Here is a 20445-nt window from a genome sequence, read left to right on the forward strand (position 1 = left end):
AGCCAAACTTACTGAGTTTGATGGGCATGACATTAAGATATTACATACGGCTCTTCAGGATTTGGGGCTACAAAATCATGCTTTCTTATTCTTTTTTTTTAAATATCATTATTGAAGTATAATTGCTTTACAATGTGGTGTTAGTTTCTGCTGTATAACAAAGTGAATCAGCTATATGTTTACCTATATCCCCATATCCCCTCCCTCTTGAGCCTCCCTCCCACCCTCCCTATCCCACCCGTCTAGGTCGTCACAAAACATCGAGCTGATCTCCCTGTGCTATGTAGCAGCTTCCCACTAGCCATCCATTTTACATTTGGTAGTGTATATATATCAGTGCTACTCTCTCACTTCATCCCAGCTTCCCCTTACCCCCGCTGTGTCCTCAAGTCCATTCTCTGCCCGCGTCTTTATTCCTGCCCTGCCACTAGGTTCATCGATACCATTTTTTCAGATTCCATATATGTGCATTAGCATGCGGTATTTGTTTTTCTCTTTCTGACTTACTTCACTCTGTACAACAGTCTCTAGATCCATCCACCTCACTGCAAATAACTCAATTTGTTCCTTTTTATGGCCAAGTAATATTCCATTGTATATATGTGCCACATCTTCTTTATCCATTCATCTGTCAGTAGACATTTAGGTTGCTTCCATGTCCTGGCTCTTGTAAGTAGTGCTGTAGTGAACATTGTGGTACATATGTCTTTTTGAATTATGGTTTTCTCAGGGTATATGCCCAGTAGTGGAATTGCTGGGTCATATGGTAGTTCTGTTTTCAGTTTTTTAAGGAACCTCCATAGTGTTCTCCATAGTGGCTCTATCAATTTACATTCCCACCAACAGTGCAGGAGGGTTCCCTTTTCTCCACACCCTCTCGAGAATTTATTGTTTGTAGACTTTTTGATGATGGCCATTCTGACCAGTGTGAGGTGATACATCATTGTGGTTTTGATTTGCATTTCTCTAATGATTAGTGATGTTGAGCATCTTTTCATGTGTTTGATGGCAGTCTGTATGTCTTCTTTGGAGAAATGTCTATTTAGGTCTTCTGCCCATTTTTGGATTGGGTTGTTTGTTTTTTTGATATTGAGCTGCATGAGCTGCTTGTATATTTTGGAGACTAATCCTTTGTCAGTTGCTTTGTTTGCAGATATTTTCTCCCACTCTGAGGGTTGTCTTTTCATCTTGTTTATGGTTTCCTTTGCTGTGCAAAAGCTTTTAAGTTTCATTAGGTCCCATTTGTTTATTTTCGTTCTTATTTCCATTACTCTAGGAGGTGGGTCAAAAAGGATATTGCTGTGATTTATGTCATAGAGATACCACATCTTTATCCATTCCTCTGTTGATGGACACATAGGTTGCTTCCACGTCCTGGCTATTGTAAATAGTGCTGCAGTGAACATTAGGGTGCATGTATCTTTTCAAATTGTGCTTTTCTGTGGGTATATGCCTAGGAGTGGGATTGCTGGGTCATATGGTAGTTCTATTTTTAGTTTTTTAAGGAATCTCCATAGTGGTTGTACCAATTTCCATTCCCACCAACAGTGTAGGAGGGTTCCCTTTTCTCCACATCTTCAGCATTTATTGTTTATAGATTTTTTGATGATGGCCATTCTGTGACTGGTGGGAGGTGATACCTCATTGCAGTTTTGATTTGTATTCTCTAGTAATTAGTGATGTTGAGCATCTTTTCATGTGCTTTTTGGCCATCTGTTGTCATGGATTTTTAAGAGTTCTTTGTTATTCTAGATTTAAATCCTTTATAAGAAAAATGATTTGAAAATATTTTCTCCCAGTCTCTGGTTTGTGTTTTCATTTCCATGACACCAACTTTCACAGAGCAAAATGTTTTAATTTTGATAAAGTTTATTTTCTGAATTTTAATTTTTTAAAATGGGTTTTGCTTTTGGTGTCATATCTAAAATTTCATTGCCCAAACAAAAGTGCACAAATTAAAAAAATTTTTTCTCTGGAATTTGTAAAGTTTTAGCTTTGACATTTAAGTCTGTGATCCATTTTTAGTTAATTTTTGTATAGCGTGTGGGGTATGTGTTGAGGTTCATTTTTTATGTGTATAGATGTGCAAGGGTTCCAGCACCCTTTGTTGAAAAAGGTGATCCTTTCTCCATTGAATTGCTTTTGTGTCTTTATGAAAAAAAAATTTTTTTTTCAAGAGACAGTGTTTATATGGGTCTATTTCTAGGCTCTCCTTTCTGTTCCATTGATTTTTCTGTCTAATCTTTTACCAGTATCATGCTTTCTTGCTTTTATAGGAAGTCTTAAAGTGGGCTAGTGGGAGTGCTGCACCTTTGTTCAGAATTGTTTTGGCTGTTCTAGTTTTTTGCCTTTCTGTATTAATTATAGAAGAGCTTGTGGATAGCTACAAAAAAACTTGTTAGGACTTTGATTGGAATTACAGTGAATCTATGAGTCAAATTAGGGAAAACTTACATCTTAACAATACTGAGTTTTCCAATCCATGAACACACTATAGCTTTCCATGTTTTAGATCTTTGATTTTTTTTTTTTTTTTTTTTTTTTTTTTGCTCATTTTTTATTTATTTATTTATTTATTTATTTATTTTTATGGCTGTGTTGGGTCTTCGTTTCTGTGCGAGGGCTTTCTCTAGTTGCGGCGAGCGGGGGCCACTCTTCATCGCGGTGCGCGGGCCTCTCACTATCGCGGTCTCTCTTGTTGCAGAGCACAGGCTCCGGACGCGCAGGCTCAGGAATTGTGGCTCACGGGCCCAGTTGCTCCGTGGCATGTGGGATCTTCCCAGACCAGGGCTCGAACCCGTGTCCCCTGCATTGGCAGGCAGATTCTCAACCACTGCGCCACCAGGGAAGCCCGATCTTTGATTTTTTAAACCACTGTTTGTATTTTGGAGCATACGTATTTCTGCGCACATATTTTCTTTTATCATCTTAACCATTTTAAGTGACAATTCAGTGGTATTAAATACATTCATAACATTGGCAGTCATAACCACCATATCCGTCTCCACAGCACTCTTCCTCTTGAAAAACTGAAGCTCTAATCCATTAAACAATAGCTCCCAATTCCCCCCTCCCCATAACCCCTGGCAAGTGCCACTCTACTTTCTGTCTCTGATTCTGGCTACGCTAGTTACCTCATATAAGTGGAATCATACAGTAATTGTCTTTTTGTGACTGGCTTATCTCCCTTGACATAATGTTCACAAGGTTCATCCTTGTTATAGCATACTGCAGAACTTTCTTCCTTTTTAAAGCTGAATAATAATTTGTTGTATGTATATACCTCATTTTGCTTCTCCATTCATCCATCCATGGACACTTGGATTGCTTTCATGTTTTAGCTACTGTGAATATTAACGTTGCTATGAACATGGATGTAGAAATATCTCTTTAAGACCCTGCTTTCACTTCCTTTGGGGATATACCCAGAGATGAAATTGCTGGACCATATGGTAATAATACTTTTTAATCTTTTGAGGAGCCACCAAACTGTTTTCCATAGCAGCTGCACCATGTTGTATCCCCAACCAGCAGTGTTCCCATTATTCCACATCCTCGCCAACCTTTGTTATTTTTATGGTTTTTGATAGCCATCCTAATGAGTGTGAGCAGAAACTCATTATAGTTTTTTTTTTTAATTAATTAATTTATTTGGCTGTGTTGGGTCTTCGCTGCTGCATGGGCTTTCTCTAGTTGTGATGAGCGGGGGCCACTCCTCGTTGCAGTGCACGGGCTTCTCACTGCAGTGGCCTCTCTCGTTCAGAGCGTGGGCTCTAGGTGCACGGGCTTCAGTAATTGTGGCACATGGGCTCAGTAGTTGTGGTTCCTGGGCTCTAGAGCACAGGCTCAGTAGTTGTGGTGCCCAGACTTAGTTGCTCCGTGCCATGTGGGGTCTTCCTGGCCCAGGGCTTGAACCTGTGTCCCCTGCATTGGCAGGCAGATTCTTAACCACTGCGCTGCCGGGGAAGTCCCTCATTGTAATTTTGATTTGCATTTTTATTATGATTAGTGATGTTCAGCATCTTCATACGCTTATTGGCCATTTGTATATCTTCTTTGGGGAAATGTCTATTCAAGTCCTTTGATTACTTCTGAATAGGTTGTTTTTTGTTGAGTTTTATTTCTTTATATATTCTAGATATTAATCCCTTATAAGGTATATGACTTCCAGATATTTTCTCCCATTTTGGGAGTTGCCTTTTTACTATGTTGATGTTGTGTTTTGATGCAAAAATTTTTTAAATTTTCATGAAGTTCAATTGGTTGGTTTTTCTTTTGTTGCTTGTACCTTTTGTGTCATTTTCAAGAAATCATTGCCAAATCTAACATTGTGAAGCTTTTGCCCTATGTTTTCTTCTTATATAGTTTTAGGTTTTACATTTAGGTCTTTGATCCATTCTAATTTTTATATAGTGTTAGATGAGGGTCCAACTTCATTTTTTTTCATGTGGATATCCAGTTTTCCCAGTAGTATTTGTTGGAAAGACTTTCCCCATAAATGGTCTTGGAACCATTGCCAAAAATCATTTGACCTTATATGCAGGGGGTTATTTCTGGGCTCTGTTCTATTCCATTGTCACCTTTATGTCAGTACCACATTGTTTTGATTACTGTAGCTTTGTAGTAAGTTTTTTTTAATGTTTATTTATTTATTTGACTGCATTGGATCTTAGTTGCGGCATGCAGGATCTTCATTGTGACATGCAGGATCTTTTTGTTGTGGCATGCAGTCTTCTCCAGTTGCGGTGTATAGGCTTCTCTCTAGTTGTGGTGCGCAAGCTCCATAGTGTGCGGGCTCAGTAGTTGTGGTGTGCTGGCCTTGTTGCCCCACAGCATGTTGGATCTTAGTTCCCTGACCAGGGATCGAACCCACATCCCCTGCATTGGAAGAAGGATTCTTAACCACTGCACCACCAGGGAAATCCTGTGTAGTAAGTTTTAAAATCAGGAATTATGAGTCCTCCAGCTTTGTTCTTTTTTAAGATTGTTTTGGCTATTCAGGGTCCCTTGAGCTTCCATATGCATTTTAGGGTGGGTTTTTCTATTTTTGCAAAAAACATCGTCGGAATTTTATTAGGGATTGCATTGAATATGTAGATCACTTTGGGTAGTGTTAACATTTTAATATTAAGGAACATAGGGTATGTTTCTGTTTATTTATGTGTTCTTTAATTTCTTTCAGTAAGGTTTTCAGTTTTCATTCTACAAGTCATTTACCTCCTAGGTTCAGTTATTACTTTTTGATGATGCTATAAATGGAATCATTTTCATAATTTGCTTTTCAGATTGGTCATTGTTAGTGTATAGAAATGCACCTGATTTTGGTGTGTGACTTTGTATCCTGTTATTTGCTGAATTCATTTGTTCTAACTAGGTTGTGTGTGTGTGTGTGTGTGTGTGTGTGTGTGTGTGTAATCTTTAAGATTTTCTATATATAGGAAGACATTGTCCATGAACAGAGATAATTTTACTCCTTTTCTAATTTAGATGCCTTTTATTTCTTTTTCTTGCCCAATAGCTCTGGCAAGAACTTGAAGCACTATGTTGAATAGAAGTGGAGAAAGAAGGCGTTCCTTTTTTTTTTTTTTTTTTTTTTTTTTTGTTGTACGCGGGCCTCTCACTGTTGTGGCCTCTCCCATTGCAGAGCACAGGCTCCGGACGCGCAGGCTCAGCGGCCATAGCTCACGGGCCCAGCCGCTCCGCGGCATGTGGGATCCTCCTGAACCGGGGCACGATCCCGTGTCCCCTGCATCGGCAGGTGGACGCTCAACCACTGCGCCACAAGGGAAGCCCGGCGTTCCTTTTTAAAAAAAAAAATTATTTATTTATTTGGCTGCATTGGGTCTTAGTTGAAGCACATGGGATCTTTCATTGTGGCGTGCAGCCTTCTGTCTAGTTGTGGTGTGTGGACGCTAGAGTGTGTGGGCTTAGTTACCCTGTGGCATGCAGGATCTTAGTTCCCTGAACAGGGATTGAACCCACGTCCCCTTCATTGGAAGGCAGATTCTTAACCACTGGACCACGAGGGAAGTCTTGAAACCAGGCATTCTTGCCTCATTCCTGATCTTAGAAGAAAAGCTTTTAGTCTTTCATAATTGAGTATGATGTTCACTGTGTGGTTTTAAGATGTGGGTTTTATTATGTTGAAGTACTTTCCTTCTATTTCTACTTTGTTGAGTGTTTTTATCATGAAAGAGTGTTGAATCTTGTCAGATCCTTCAATTGAGGTAATCTGCATCGAGATAATCATTTTTTTAACTTCATTCTGTTAGTGTGATGTATTGCATTGAGCAATTTTCAAATGTTGAACCATCCTTGCATTCCGAAAATAAATCCCATTGGTCATGGTGTATGATCTTTTTAATAAGCTGTTGAATTTGATTTGCTATTATTATGAAGATTTTTACATCTATGTTCATGAGGAATATTAGTTTGTAGTTTTCTTGCAGTGGCTTTGTCTGGATTTGGTATCAGATCCTTAGGAAGTGTTCCCTCCTCTAGGTTTTTGGAAAAGCTTGAGAAAGATTGATGTTATTACTTCTTTAAATATTTGTTAAAATTCACCAGTGAAGCCTGGGCTTTTCTTCTTTGGGGGAAGATTTTTGATTACAGACCCAATCTCCTTACTAGTTATAGATTTATTCAGATTTCCTATTTCTTTGTGATTTGATCTTGATAGAAACACAAATGGAATTCATTCCTTTCAACTAAGTTACCCAATTTGTTGTCATACAGTTGTTCATAGTACTTTCCAATAATCATTTTTATTTTTGTAGAATCAGTACTAATTTCCTCACTTTCATTCTTGATTTTAGTAATTCTAGTCTTCTCTCTTTTTTTTTTTTCCTCAGTCTAGCTACCTGAAGGTTTATCAAAATTTATCTTTTCAAAGAACTAAGCTCTGGTTTCATTGATTTTTTTTCCTATTGTTTTTCTAGTTTCTATTTTGTTTGTATTCTAATCTTATTTCCTTCTTTTTGCTACCTTTGTGTTTAATTTGTTCTTTTTCTGTTTCCTTAAGTTGTAAAGTTAGATTATTGATTTGAGATGTTTCTTGTTTTAAATGTGTTTGGTTTTTATTTTTTGAAGATGTTGGGGGTAGGAGTTTATTAATTTATTTATTTTTGCTGTGTTGGGTCTTCATTTCTGTGCGAGGGCTTTCTCTAGTTTGGCAAGCAGGGGCCACTCTTCATCGCGGTGCACGGGCCTCTCACTGTCACGGTCTCTCTTGTTGCAGAGCACAGGCTCCAGACGCGCAGGCTCAGTGGTTGTGGCTCACAGGCCTAGTTGCTCTGCGGCATGTGGGATCCTCCCAGATCAGGGCTCGAGCCCATGTTCCCTGCATTAGCAGGCAGATTCTCAACCACTGCACCACCAGGGAAGCCCCTAAATATGTGTTTTTAACTGTAAAATTTTCCCTTAACACTGCTTTTGCTGCATCCCAACAACCTTATGTTGTGTTTTGTTTTCATTCATGTCTAAATATTTACTAATTTCCCTTTTGGTTTGTTTGATCCATTGGTTGTTTAAGACCATGTTGTTTAATTCCCACAAATTTGTGAATTTTCCCTTTTTTTCTGCTGCTTTTAGTGATTTTTAACTTCATCCTATGTGGTCAGAGAAGATACTTTGTATGATATTTATCTTTTAAATCTATTGAGATTTAATTTGTGGTCTAACATATGGTCTGTCCTGGAAAATGTCTCATGTGTACTTGAGAAGAATGTATATTTTGTTCTTGGGTAGAATATTCTGTATATGTCTGTTAGAGGTAGTTTATTTAAATTCTGTTTCCTTATTTTCTTTCTGATTGTTCTATGCATTATCGGGAGTGGGATATTGAAGTTTCCGACTATTATTATAAAACTATTTCTCCCTTCAATTATGTCAGTTTTTGTTTCATGTATTTTGATGATTTGTTATTAGGTGTAACTGTTTATAATTGTCTATCTTCTAGCTGTACTGAAACTTTAATAATATGTAATTTCCTTCTTTGTCTCTTACAACCTTTTTGATTTGTCTGATGTTAGTATAGCCACCCCTGCTCTACTTCGGTTACTACTTGCATGGAATATCTTTACCCATCTTTTCACTTTTGGTCTGTTTGTGTCTTTGGATCTAAAGTGAGTTTCTTATAGACAGCATATTTGAGTCATGTTTCTTAATCCATTTTGCCAAACTTTGTCTTTTCACTGGAGAGTTTTACTGATTTACACTTATAGTAATTACTCATAAGGAGGGATTTATTTCTGTCATTTTGCTGTTTTCTTTATACCTTATAGCTTTTTGGTCCTTCAGTTCCTGCAATCACTGTCTTTTGTGATTAGTTGAATTTTTATAGTGAAATGTCTAAATTCCTTTCTCATTTGCTTTTTGTGTAAGTTTTATAACTATTTTCTTCGTGGTTGCCATGGGATTACATTTAACTTCCTAAAGTTATAGCATTCTGATTTGAATTTATACCAGCTTAACTTCAATAACATACAAACATTATGCTCTTTTACAGCTCTGTCCCACCCCTTTTGATTGCTGATGTCTCAGAGTTACATCTTTATACATTGTGTGCCCCGAAATGTAAACTAATAATCATTTCAAATGCATTTGTCTCTTATAATTATGTAGAGAATGAAATGTAGAGGCACAAATATACTACCATTATAATTACCCAGATATTTACCTTTATTCAGATCTTTATTTCTTCAAACAGCTTCAAAATATTGTCTAGTGTTCTTTTATTTCACATACATGACTCCCTTGAGCATCTCTTAACAAGCAGGTCTAGTGGTAGCAAACTACCTTTTGTTCTTCTGGGAATGTCTTCATTTCTACCTCACTTTTTACTTACTTAATTAATTAATTTTTGGCTGCGTTGGGTCTTCATTGATACATGTGGTCTTTCTCTAGTTCTGGCGAGTGGGGTCTACTCTTCATTGCAGTGCACATGCTTCTCATTACTGTGGCTTCTCTTGTTGCAGAGCATGGGTTCTAGAGTGCAGGCTCAGTAGTTGGGGCCCACGGGCTTAGTTGCTCCATGGCATGTGGGATCGTGGGATCTTCCTGGGCCAGGGCTCGATCCCGTGCCCCCTGCATTGGCAGGTGGATTCTTAACCACTGCGCCACCAGGGAAGCCCTCTACCTCACTTTTGAAGCACAGTTTTGTCAGATACAGGATTCTTGGCTGGTAGTTTATTTTTCTTTTAGCTCTTTGAATATATGGGTTTATTGCCTTTTGGTCTCCAAAGGTTCTGATGAGAAATCTATTTATAATCTTACTGAGGAGCCTTTGTAGGAAACAAGTCATTGCTTTCTTGATGCTTTCAGGGTTCTCTCTTTGTCTATTGAAAATTTGAGCATATGCGTTTCTTTGAGTTCATTGTTTTTGGAGTTTGTTTAGATTCTTGGATGTTTATATTCATGTCTTCATCAAATTTGGAATTTCATTTTCAAATTTGGTGTCCATTTTTGAAAATCTTAGCCATTCTAGATGTGTAATGGTGTCTCACTGTTTTAATTTGCAATTCCCTAATGATATATGATGTTGAGCATCTTCTCATATGCTGATTTACCATCAGTGTATCTTCATGTTCAGATCTGTTGCCCCACACCATGGTTGCTACTTACAGCTGTTGCCTTTTTTATTTCACGAAATTTTAACGTCTTCTCTTCAGTGGTAGCTCCTGGTGCATTCCCCCTTTGTGCCCATGTTCTCTGCATGTTCTTTTGTCATAGCATCTTTGACTGCCTGTTACATTTTTATGGGTTTAATCTTTGCTGTTCTCTGCAATGCTGAACACTTCTGTCTTTCATCCATTTTATATTACTTGCACCTAGTTGAAAACCTGGCACATGGTATTCTTATATGTTGCATGAGAAGTTGACTGATTTAATGCATATTGATGGGATATTTTCAGTAAACGTTTGCTTTTCTCCCAAAGTAGAATGTAAATAATGGACACCCTTAGCAGCCTTTTGTTTACTACAAACTCAGTAAAATGATATGCAATTGAATGGGAATATTGCTGTTTCAGGGACCATTGTCATTCATGGATGTGTTTGTGGACTTTACCTGGGAGGAGTGGCAGCTGCTGGACCCAGCTCAGAAGCACCTGTACAGGAGTGTGATGTTAGAGAACTATAGTAACCTGGTGTCCCTGGGTAAGTACCACTTCCCTGAAAGGAGTGTGTGTCATCTCCAGGCTTCCCCTTCTTGGGTGCTGAAAGCTGGGGCACTTTCGTAAAATGCTTGGTGATTTGGGGCTTATATTTAGAGGCCACATTTTCTTATTCTCCCTTTGCCATCAGAATCTGCTGGTTGAATGATGTTCACTTTGCCAAAGTGCAAAAGGGCAGCTTGATCACGCCGCCTCTAAACCGAGTCTTCCCCATTCTGCTGAATCCCATGGTCCTAGGCAGTTTGGGGCCAGGTTGTCTGTAATTTTCTATTCACAGGGTATCAACACACCAAACCGAATATCATTTTCCAGTTGGAACAAGAAGAGCTGTGGATGATGCAAATTCCAAGTGAGAGCCATATGGGTGAGTCGTCAGGACATTTAGATCTTTTCCTCCTTAGAATTGGTGTGAGTTCTGACGTGATGTTCCCTTTGTGTTTGTACTTTCGGGTCATTTGTAACCATTGTCTCTTAGTTAATCTCCTCTGTGGCATTCTCAGCTTCCTTCTTACTTTCCCGTGGTGATAGATGCATTTCATTACGCATTTAAGCAAGCTTTTCCTCTTTACCTCTTTTCATGTGACTTTCACACCCCTTCTACTTTTTTTCTATTTTTCTAAAATTACTTACATTCATATTCAACACAGTTCCAATTTCCTTCCCCTTGAAACCTACGTGTTAGGAGATTCTACCCTTTCTGCTTCTCCTTCCTAATGGCTTTGTCATCACTGTTCTTTCTGAGTGTATTCCTGCATCATTTGATAATATCAGTTCTCTTGCCTGAAGCCTTTCCCCCACGCCTTACTCAAGTGAACCCCGTGGAACCCACTCTCACACTGCACGACGCAGTGCTTATTCTCCTCGTGCTTTTCTGCCCTCGCGTGCTCTTTCCTCTGAGTCCAAAGGGGTCTTTCTTATATTCCCCACTTTCCTCGTATATTGTAAGTTTTAAAAGACTTCCACTCTGAAGATTTACGCTTTTTCTTTCTGTATTGGTGACTGACAGCTCCATCCCTCTTTCATCTGCCCTTTGGTACTGGGTTTGATTGTTCCACAGGGCATCTTCCCTGCATGGGCCACTCCCTTGTCTCATTTTTCAGAAACTGGAATTGGAATGTCCCTTCTGCTGCCCCATAGCTGTATGATAATTTCTTCTCACCTTCCTGTTTGTTAGTTCTGCTATGCTCCTGGTTTTTCTTCCTGGCACTGGGGCGTGAGCCTAAATATTCTTTTTATGCAGTTATCTTCACTAGTCTTGCTATAATCTGTTAGTATCTTGGTCCTTCAAAAATAAGTCTTTTGGGCTTCCCTGGTGGCGCTGTGGTTGGGAGTCCGCCTGCCGATGCGGGGGACACGGGTTCGTGCCCCGGTCTGGGAGGATCCCACGTGCCGTGGGGCGGCTGGGCCCGTGGGCCATGGCCGCTGAGCCTGCGTGTCCGGAGCCGGTGCTCCGCAGCGGGAGAGGCCGCAGCTGTGAGAGGCCCGCATACCGCAAAAAAAAAAAAAAAGTCTTTTAAGGCCTCCATCTTCTCAATTCCCACCTCCTTCTCATTGGGAATGAGATAATTCCCAATATTATCTTTTTTTCCTTTTCTTTTTTTTTTTGGCTACACCACACAGCTTATGGAATCTTAGTTCCTGACCAGAGATTGAACCCGGGCCCTTGGCAGTAAAAGCATGGAGTCCTAACTACTGAACCTCCAGGGAATTCCATTATTTCATTTCTTGCTTATTCTACTTATTAGCCAAATTTATACCTTTTAGTCTTTTTATACTGTGAGTTCATCCTGATGTTACTGTCAGATATATTTCCCTAAGCAACTACGTATTCTGTCATAAGTGTGGCAGGATAAACCAACAGATAATCTTTGTAGTATTAGGATTGTTTCAGCTGCAATTTTTGATTAGTCCTAAATCAAACTATTTAGGCAGAAGTGATTTATTACCACACATCACAAAATGTCCTGATGTGGGACTGCTTGACTTACTAAATCCCCAAACGTCTATCTCTGCCTCGCCATTCTAACTATGTCAGTATTTCTCAGATTTCCTCCCCTCATGGTCACCAGATGCCTCTTACAGTTCCAGCCAACACCTGCAGATATACCAGTGGGCGGTGGAATAAGAGAGACTGTTTCTTCCCACATGGCCCTTTTAATCAGGCATTAAAATCTATTTCAGGAAGCCCCAGCAGACTTACCATGTTGAGCAGGCTAGATTTTCATCACATATCCCTGTGTAAAGAAGACTCTGGTGAGGAAAACGGGGCCATCACTGTCGGCTCAGCTATATCATGCTTCACTCTCGGCAGGGGTCTGGAAGTGGGTCCCATTTTCCTAACTGCAGCACACGGCCTTACAAATGGAAGTAGGAAATAAGATCAGGTTTCTGCCAGCCAGGAAAGGGCAGCAGAACGGCTGGGTAGGCAGCGCTGTCCACCTCCATCTACCTCTCTGGTTAGGTATCATCCAGTCACACCTCTCTTTCCATCCATTCATCTTCAAAAATATTCTATCACCCCCTTGTCATTCTTCTAGTATATTAATGCAAGTCTAGGATCCTTGTTTCTAATCAGACGTGGTGGTTCTTCGTGGTCCGGTGATCTATAATTAAAGATAAGTTATCCACGTACAACCAGCCAGACAGGTAGAGTGGCAGAGGGAAGTACAGGGTGGGTACAACAGGAACCTCGTTCTGGGAGAGCAGCAGGAGTGGCACAACAGAGAAGCATTGGAACCCGGGCTGGGCAGGCTGTGCCGGGGCTTCCTGCTGTGGCCGTGGCCTGGTGAGCCCGGGTTCTGCTGGCTTAGCATGATTTCCTCTTCCATTGTCTTCTGTGGCTAAACTCAAGATGGGCCACAGCCAGTAATCATGTTTAATACAGTCTTAAATCATGTTTAAATAATCTTTAATCTTGTGAATTCCTGTCTTCTACTCACTGGCTCTGGTATTCTGTTCTTATTTCTTGAATTCTTTGTGCTCTTCCTTGAGATACCAGCAATGATTAATTTCCCGCAATTATTGTTGTAAAGAAAATGCTCAACAGCAAATTCATTAGATTTCCTGGGAAATCAAATGAAGGAAACCAGAGATGTGGGAACCAAGGGAAAATAAGCAGGAGTGTGGTGCCAGCAACAGAAGGATTGGAAGGGTGAAGTACAGAAACTGACAGATTCAGTATCCACGAACTTTCAGAGTCTACAGGGACAACACTGACAGCCAAACATGAGCAAATATGATTTGAGGGCAAAGGTTAATTACTCACTGGCCTGTTTTCTTCTTGATGGAAACACTTCTGACTTTAAGACCATGTATTGGGTTGGCCAAAGGTTCATTCAGTTTTTTCCATAAGATGGCTCTGGTAGCACTTAGTTGTCTTTAACTTCATTCAAAACAGTTTTGTTAGATTGTATTGTGACAGCTGTCGTATCAGCATGCATTAAAAAAAACTTATCAAAATTGGTGAATTTTTGTGTAGCCATTTTAATATTGAAGATGGAAGAAAGCAACATTTTTGGCCTATTATACTGTATTATTTCAAGGAAGGCAAAACTGCAACTGAAATGCAGAAAGGGATTTGTGCAGTATATGGAGAAGGGGCTGTGACTGATCTAACATGTCAAAAGTGATTTGTGAAGTTTCATGCTGAAGATTTCTCTCTGGATGATGCTCCACGGTCAGGTAGACCAGTTGAAATTGATAGCAATCGAATTGAGACCTTAATTGAGGACAATTAACGTTATATCACAAGGGAGATAGCCGATATATGCAAAATCCAGATCCAAATTAAGGGTTGAAAATCATTTGCACAAGCTTGGTTATGTTAATTGCTTTGATGTTTGGGTTCCATGTAAGTTAAGCGAAGAAAACCTTCTTGATCATATTTTCAAATGCGATTCTCTACTTAAATGTAACGAAAACGTTCAGTTTTTAAGACGAATTGTGATGGGCGAATGAAAAGTGGATACTGTACAATAATGTGGAACGGAAGAGATCGTGGGGCAAGTGAAATGAACCACCACCAACCACACCAAAGGCTGGTCTTCATCCAAAGAAGATGATGTTGTATATATGGTGGGATTGGAAGGGAGTCCTCTATTATGAGCTTCTTCTGGAAAACCAAATGATTACTTCCAACAAGTACTGCTCCCAATTAGACCAACTCTAAGCAGCACTCGAGATAAAACATCCAGAATTACTCAACGGAAAACACATTATCTTCCATCAGGATAATGCAAGACCGTATGTTTTTTTGATGACGAGGCAAAAACCGTTACAGCTTGGCTGGGAAGTTCTGATTCATCTGCCATATTCACGAGACAATGCACCTTTGGATTTCCATTTATTTCAGTCTTTACAAAATTCTCTTAATGGAAAAAATTTTAATTCCCTGGAAGACTGTAAAAGGCACCTGGAAGAGTTCTTTGCTCAAAAAGATAAAACCTTTTGGTAAGATGGACTTATGAAGTTGCCTGAAATATGGCAGAAGGTAGTGGAACAAAATGGCGAGGGCTTCCCTGGTGTTGCAGTGGTTGAGAGTTCGCCTGCTGATGCAGGGGACATGGGTTCGTGCCCCGGTCCGGGAGGGTCCCACATGCCACGGAGCAGCTGGGCCCATGAGCCATGGCTGCTGGGCCTGCGCATCTGAGCCTGTGCTCCGTAATGGGAGAGGCCACAACAGTGAGAGGCCGCGTACCGCAAACAAAAAAACCCATAATGGCTAATATGTTGTTCAGTAAAGTTCTTGGTGAAAATGGAAAATGTATCTTTTATGTTTACTTAAAAACCAAAGGAACTTTTTGGCCAACCCAGTAATAGCCAGTAATGTTCCCTCCAAAGCCACTGTAATAGTCAAACATGCTCCTGTTCATTTCTCACTGCATGGGGGTGGGTACTGTCCCAGTTGGGAATTGATGTTTGGGAAAATATAATTTGGAGGTTGTGTACAAAATGAATAAGAGGGTTCAGGTTTAAGATGTAGGGAAACCTGAAATGGGGTGTTAAGATCCTGTGATATTGCTGTCTTCAAACCTGACCTGCTTCTGTGTTCTCTTAATACACTTTTTTGTCCATTGCCTTGGTCAGCAATAACTTTGGGACATCTAGGTCAACTCTACCCATTCTCTCTTCTGTTCAACCTCCAGGTATTTCTGATTATGACTGAGAACTTAGTCTTGTGTCTAGTTCCCTATCCACTTTGTATTTTTGGAATTTGGTTGGGGGGTGGGAGTTGGGTTGGGTTTATGTTTAAAAGCATTCTGGCCACCCTGCCCCGTCTGTTTTTCATTCCCCTCAGAGAAAACCAGTTTCATCTCTTTAGCTCTTTCTTATGGTATTTACGTCCGTGTTTTTCTAAATAACCAACTTATTCTCTTGCACCTTGATTTCCTCCTAATTACTTAGTGTGAAGGGTAAAGATTTAATTCTCTTTCATCCTCCTTCCCTCATATTCCCCATGATATACACACTGTCTCTTTCCATACCTCCATCATCCTAATCAAGCTGTTTCATACTTAGATCAGTCTTCAGTTTTTATATCTTTACGACCATGTAATTTCTGTTTACAGGTAAATCATGCAAGTTTACAATGGCTAGTTTTCGTTCATAAATCACTTTTTCTCTTGAGTTGTTTTACTTCCGTGCCCAGTTTTCTGTGTTATCATTAATGTATTTATAATTAATTTAACCCCAGACTCTTCTTCACATGTCTAAATATTCTTTTGGTACATTCAGCTAAATTAGTGATTCTGTCAATTTCATCTTCCTGGTGACATCACTCCCATGTCTTTTGACTTGCTCCAGTGTAAGCTGATTTTTCTCAAGACCTGGTTGTACAGTTTTTAACCTGGAATCTCCTTTCAGATTTTCTTTTCTATTTTTTTGTGTCATCTTTTTTCTTGGTTTGTTTTCATAGTAGTTTCCTGTGAAAGGAACACCTTTCATAGTAGCTTCCTGTGAAAGGGTGCATTTGATATAAAATTTGAGACATGTGCCACTGAAAATGTTTATACTTTACCCCTGAATGCTCTGTTTTTTCTCTCCTAGCGATGCTAATGAGTAGTCAGATCTACTCTAAATTTTGACCCATTATATGAAACTTTTTTGGTTTTTCTGGAAGCTTTATTAGCTGCTGCTTGTCAGCATTCTGAAACATCTTGATGATGTTTCTTGTGAGTTTATTTTCATCTATTTGGGTATTCAGTGGAACTTTATTCCCAAGAAGACTGTAAACCAATCTGCAGTGGTTCTGCTCTTTCTCCTGAGCTTGGCACAGTGTTTGGCACATAATAGATATTTAACGGTTATTCGTTGAATGAAGCTAATGCTCAGAGATCCTTTCCCACCTCTTTATATATATATATATATATATATATATATAATATATATTTAAAATAAATAAATAAATTTATTTATTTTTGGCTGCATTGCATCTTCATTTCTGCACACAGGCTTTCTCTAGTTGTGGCGAGCGGGGGCTACTCTTCCTTATGGTGCGCAGGCTTCTCATTGCAGTAGCTTCTCCTTTTGTGGAGCATGGGCTCTAGGTGCACGGGCTTCAGTAGTTGTGGCACATGGGCTTCAGTAGTTGTGGCTCACGGGCTCTAGACCGCAGGCTCAGTAGTTGTGGCACATGGGCTTAGTTGCTCTGCAGCATGTGGGATCTTCTTGGACTAGGGCTTGAACCCATGTCCCCTGCATTGGCAGGCGGATTCTTATCCACTGTGCCACCAGGGAAGGCCTCACCTCTTTCTGTTTTGCTCATTTCTCTTTTGCTTTCTAAAGAAGGCATTTTGCAAAATTTTGTAACTCAAGACTACCTTTATTTATTGTCAGTTCCCTTTGCCTCATACATATTTTGATTTGCTTTGTTTTCCTGAGTGCTCAGGAGTTTGGGTACATTTACACTTGAGATTTTAATTACATTCAGAACTGATATCTGAAACTAAGAAAAACCTCATGATATGGCATTTTTAAGGCAATTTTATGCTATACTAGGATCATGTTACTATTTATAACATGAGTATTTTCATTTCTAGACGAAGTCTGGGAAATTGATGGTCATATGGAATGGCATAAGGAAAATCAAGGCAAGCTAAGAAGTATGTCAAAAGGCTATCAGTGTACTGCATTTGGAAAACTCTGTCTTCTTAGTACAAATTATGTTTCTTCAAGACAAAAACTTCATAAATGTGTCACAAATGGAAAGAGTTTGAAATATAGTACAGATTTCGGTAATAATTATTCCAGAAAGAATCCTAATGGGTTTCATGCACATAGGGAATCGTCCTTCCATTCTAAACATGAGCAAGCTGTTATTGGGATAAAATACTGTGAAAGTAATAAATCTGGAAAAACTGCCAACAGAAAGTCACAGCTCATATGCAAGCAAATACGTATGGGAGGAAAGCCCTTTGAATGCAGTTACTGTGGGAAGGCCTTCAGCAGCAAGTCATACCTTGTGGTGCATCAGCAAACTCATGCAAAAGAAAAACCCTACAAATGTAATGGATGTGGGAAAGACTTCAGCAGCAAGTCCTACCTCATTGTTCATCAGAGAACTCACACAGGAGAGAAACTACATGAATGCAGTGTTTGTCAGAAAACTTTCAGTTTCAATTCACAACTTGTTATACATCAGAGAATTCACACGCGGGAGAATCCCTATGAATGCTGTGAATGTGGGAAAGTCTTCAGTAGGAAAGACCAGCTTGTTTCACACCAGAGAACTCAATTCAGGACAGAAACCCTATGGTGTCATGACTGTGGGAAAGCTTTTGGTTTGAAATCACAACTCATTATACATCAAGAATTCACACAGGGGAGAAACCCTATGAATGCAGTGATTGTCGGAAAGCTTTTAATACAAAGTCTAAACCTCATGGTACATCAGAGAACCCACACGGGGGAGAAACCCTATGGTTGTAGTGAATGTGGGAAAGCCTTTACTTTCAAGTCACAGCTCATTGTACATCAGGGAGCACACACTGGGGTAAAACCCTATGCATGTAATCAGTGTGGAAAAGCGTTCAGTTTGAAGTCACAACTCATTGTACATCAGAGAAGTCACACAGGAGTGAAACCCTATGGATGCATTGAATGTGGGAAAGCTTTTAGGAGCAAGTCCTACCTCATCATACATATGAGGACTCACACAGGAGAGAAACCACATGAGTGCAGTGAATGCGGGAAATCCTTCAGTTTCAATTCACAACTTATTGTACATCAGAGAATTCACACGGGGGAGAATCCCTATGAATGCAGTGAATGTGGGAAAGCCTTCAGTCGGAAATACCAGCTCATCTCACACCAGAGAACTCATGCAGGGGAGAAGCCCTATGAATGCAGTGACTGTGGGAAAACTTTTGGTTTGAAGTCACAGCTCGTGATACATCAGAGAACTCATACAGGAGAGAAACCCTTTGAATGCAGTGAATGTCAGAAAGCCTTTAACACAAAGTCGAATCTTATTGTTCATCAGAGAACCCACACAGGAGAGAAACCCTATGGTTGTAGTGAATGTGGGAAATCCTTTACTTTCAAGTCACAGCTTATTGTACATCAGGGAGCACACACTGGGGTGAAACCCTATGGGTGTAATCAGTGTGGAAAAGCCTTCAGTTTGAAGTCACAGCTCATTGTACATCAGAGAAGTCACACAGGGTTGAAACCCTATGGATGCATTGAATGTGGGAAAGCTTTTAGGAGCAAGTCCTACCTCATCATACATATGAGGACTCACACAGGAGAGAAACCACATGAATGCAGTGAATGCGGGAAATCCTTCAGTTTCAATTCACAACTTATTGTACATCAGAGAATTCACACGGGGGAGAATCCGTATGAATGCAGTGAATGTGGGAAAGCCTTCAATAGAAAAGATCAGCTCATCTCACATCAGCGAACTCATGCTGGGGAAAAACCTTATGGGTGCAGTGAGTGTGGGAAAGCCTTTAGTAGCAAGTCATACCTCATTATACACATGAGAACTCATTCTGGAGAGAAACCATATGAATGCCACAAATGCGGGAAAACCTTCATTTGGAAGTCGCTACTCATTGTACACGAGCGCACTCATGCAGGGGAAAAACCCTTATAAATGCAGTCAATGTGAGAAGTCCTTCAGTGGAAAATTACGGCTCATTGTACATCAGAGAATGCACACAAGAGAGAAGCCCTATGAATGCAACGAATGTGAAAAAGCCTTCATTAGGAAGTCTCAGCTCATTGTACATCAGAGGACTCATTCAGGGGGAGAAACCCTATGGATGCAGTGAATGTGGAAAAACCTTCTCTCAGAAATCAATTCTCAGTGCACATCAAAGAACTCATACAGGAGAGAAACCCTGTAAGTGCAGTGAATGTGGGAAGGCCTTTTGTTGGAAGTCACAGCTCATTATGCATCAGAGAACTCACACAGATGAGAAACATATTGGTGAAGTAAATGTAAGAAACTTTCTCTCAAAAGTGAAGTCACAGGAATTCCCAGAAAATTTGTACAGAAGAGAAACTCTGTAAATGGAATCATCTCATTGTACACCATGTATATGTGGCATGTGGAACTCTGTTTTTTATACACACAAAAAAAATCAGTACATGTGCACAAGGGACTCTGAATTCAGTGAACCCTATGAAAGTTCTTAGCAGGAAGTCTTGTAAGTTTGTGCAGGTGAGGAACATTATGAATGAAATGAATGTCAGAAGCCATTTTTTGATATGCTAACATCCACAAAGAGGAAATTCCATAATGCAAATGAATATAGAATACAGTCCTTTGAAATTCATAGTTTACTAAAGAATTAGGATTTTAATGAGAGAAAACATAAATGAATGAATTGCAGGTATCATAAGCTCATACCTTGGAGAAACCATGCTATAAGTTAGGGAAATTCTTTGTCTAGAAGGACAAACTTCTAGTAAAAAAAAAAAAAGAAAAATTTGAATGAATGAAGATCTATGGAATATTTCAGATGGGGTAAAGCCTCAGCAGGGAAGGTTTATTTACTATTATTTGATTCATTTGGAAAAAAATAATTTCCTTTACAAATTAAGGGAAATTATGTTCCAAATGTTCCAAACTTTTAGGAAACAATTGGAGAAGTATTCAACTATCAATGATAGGTATGTTCATAGTACAACATAAAGATTTTTAATCTGTGTAAATAATGTAACAGGATAACAATAAGGATGACATCATAAGACCTGCAGGGATATTTAGGTGTTATCTTCGTTTCTGTACTATAAAAATATGTTTTGTGTAGTTTTGCATATTCTT

At 39.6% G+C, this 20445-nt stretch overlaps 1 protein-coding gene across 1 annotated transcript in view; it reads left to right on the forward strand.

Moving 5' to 3' along the window:
• ZNF268 (zinc finger protein 268) overlaps positions 1 to 19867 on the forward strand; it is a 70232-nt gene extending 50365 nt beyond the window's left edge. The window contains 7 exon segments of the mRNA XM_032603521.1: positions 10029 to 10155; positions 10450 to 10536; positions 17210 to 17974; positions 17977 to 18044; positions 18046 to 19251; positions 19253 to 19420; positions 19422 to 19867. Coding sequence (XP_032459412.1) covers positions 10029 to 10155; positions 10450 to 10536; positions 17210 to 17974; positions 17977 to 18044; positions 18046 to 19251; positions 19253 to 19420; positions 19422 to 19688 — 2688 coding nt within the window. The 3' untranslated portion in view covers positions 19689 to 19867.
• The last annotated feature ends 578 nt before the right edge of the window (positions 19868 to 20445 follow it).

The sequence above is a fragment of the Phocoena sinus genome, chromosome 14 (assembly GCF_008692025.1).
Source record: "Phocoena sinus isolate mPhoSin1 chromosome 14, mPhoSin1.pri, whole genome shotgun sequence".
NCBI lineage: Eukaryota > Metazoa > Chordata > Mammalia > Artiodactyla > Phocoenidae > Phocoena > Phocoena sinus.